Raw genomic sequence first — 1108 nt, 5'->3', positions numbered from 1 at the left:
GTAGTTTTGCACGCTCAACATACACCCTTTGATGGTATCCTCTTCCTCCAACATGGTGGTAGCGATGGACAATACCTGCCATTTCAGTGTCTCTCTGTAAGTCCTCTGAGAGAGGCTGAATATAAGATGGTTGTCAAATACCCACCCACTCATTAGTTGATGTCCTTCAGCTTGTGTTCAATTACATCAATCATGTCCAAAGCCTATGAATACTCTGTTCACTGCAACAGATGAGGTGGAACCATGGACTCAAAAGGACCTAATTTCACTGTTGCAGAAACCCATGCACTGCTGGAGGGTGTTAAGCACCATTATGCCTCAATAATAGGAAGTTTTAGTTCAGGTGCAATAGTAACTAACAAAAAGAAGAAAGACATTTGGATTGAAATCACCCAGAATGTGAATGCAATGGGCTCTGGCCAGAAGAGGACCTTGGATCAAGTGAAATTTAGATGGAAGAATCTGAGGGCCAGAGCAACAAAGGACCTCGCTGAAGTAAAAAACACCCAAACGGGCAACAAACCCTTTAAGAAAGGTGAATACACAGATGTGGTTCTGGACATTATTGGAGGTGAGAACTCTAATGCTCTGCATGGGATTCAAGGTGTTGTAGGGGATGGTGAGCCAACTGTAGAGGAAAGTGAGCCAGTTCCCCTTAATGAGGAGGAAACAGTTATTCTAGAACTCAGCCCTGTTACGGAAGAACAACCTGTATCCTCACAGTTAGAGCCAGCAGTCACAGGAGCTCAGAAAATATCCTTGAAGCGTCCTTTGCCAAATAAGAATGATGATGCCTATCAATTGCTACTTAAAAGAGAAACTGAAAGGGCAGAAACACAGATACTCCTGGCAGAGGAACAAATCAAACTGACCAAACTGCAGCAAACCAAAGCAAAACTTCAGATCCTCATCCTGAAAGCAGGCCTTGAAAATGCTGGTCTTCCCTCCTCATCTGAAGAAGAACCCTGTGAATAGGACTTTTTTTTTTTTTTAATTTAAGATATTTTCAAAATAGTCACAATGTATTTGTTAATGTATTTTTTTATTTGTTGTTGCTCAGAGGAGGTTGTAAAAGCAATTATGAACAAAAGTGGGTCTTTTTGTGGGT

General features: G+C 41.5%; 1 protein-coding gene across 1 annotated transcript in view; it reads right to left on the bottom strand.

Annotated features, from left to right (window-relative positions):
• Nucleotides 1-82, bottom strand: part of LOC132869298 (putative nuclease HARBI1) — a 1035-nt gene extending 953 nt beyond the window's left edge. The window contains exon 1 of the mRNA XM_060902643.1: nt 1-82. This exon is cut by the window's left edge and continues 953 nt beyond it. Coding sequence (XP_060758626.1) covers nt 1-82 — 82 coding nt within the window.
• Between the last annotated feature and the right edge of the window lie 1026 nt (nt 83-1108).

This window comes from Neoarius graeffei, chromosome 2, assembly GCF_027579695.1.
Source record: "Neoarius graeffei isolate fNeoGra1 chromosome 2, fNeoGra1.pri, whole genome shotgun sequence".
NCBI classification, from domain to species: domain Eukaryota; kingdom Metazoa; phylum Chordata; class Actinopteri; order Siluriformes; family Ariidae; genus Neoarius; species Neoarius graeffei.
Note: the sequence above shows the minus strand (reverse complement) of the source record. Positions and strands in the feature narration are given on the sequence as shown.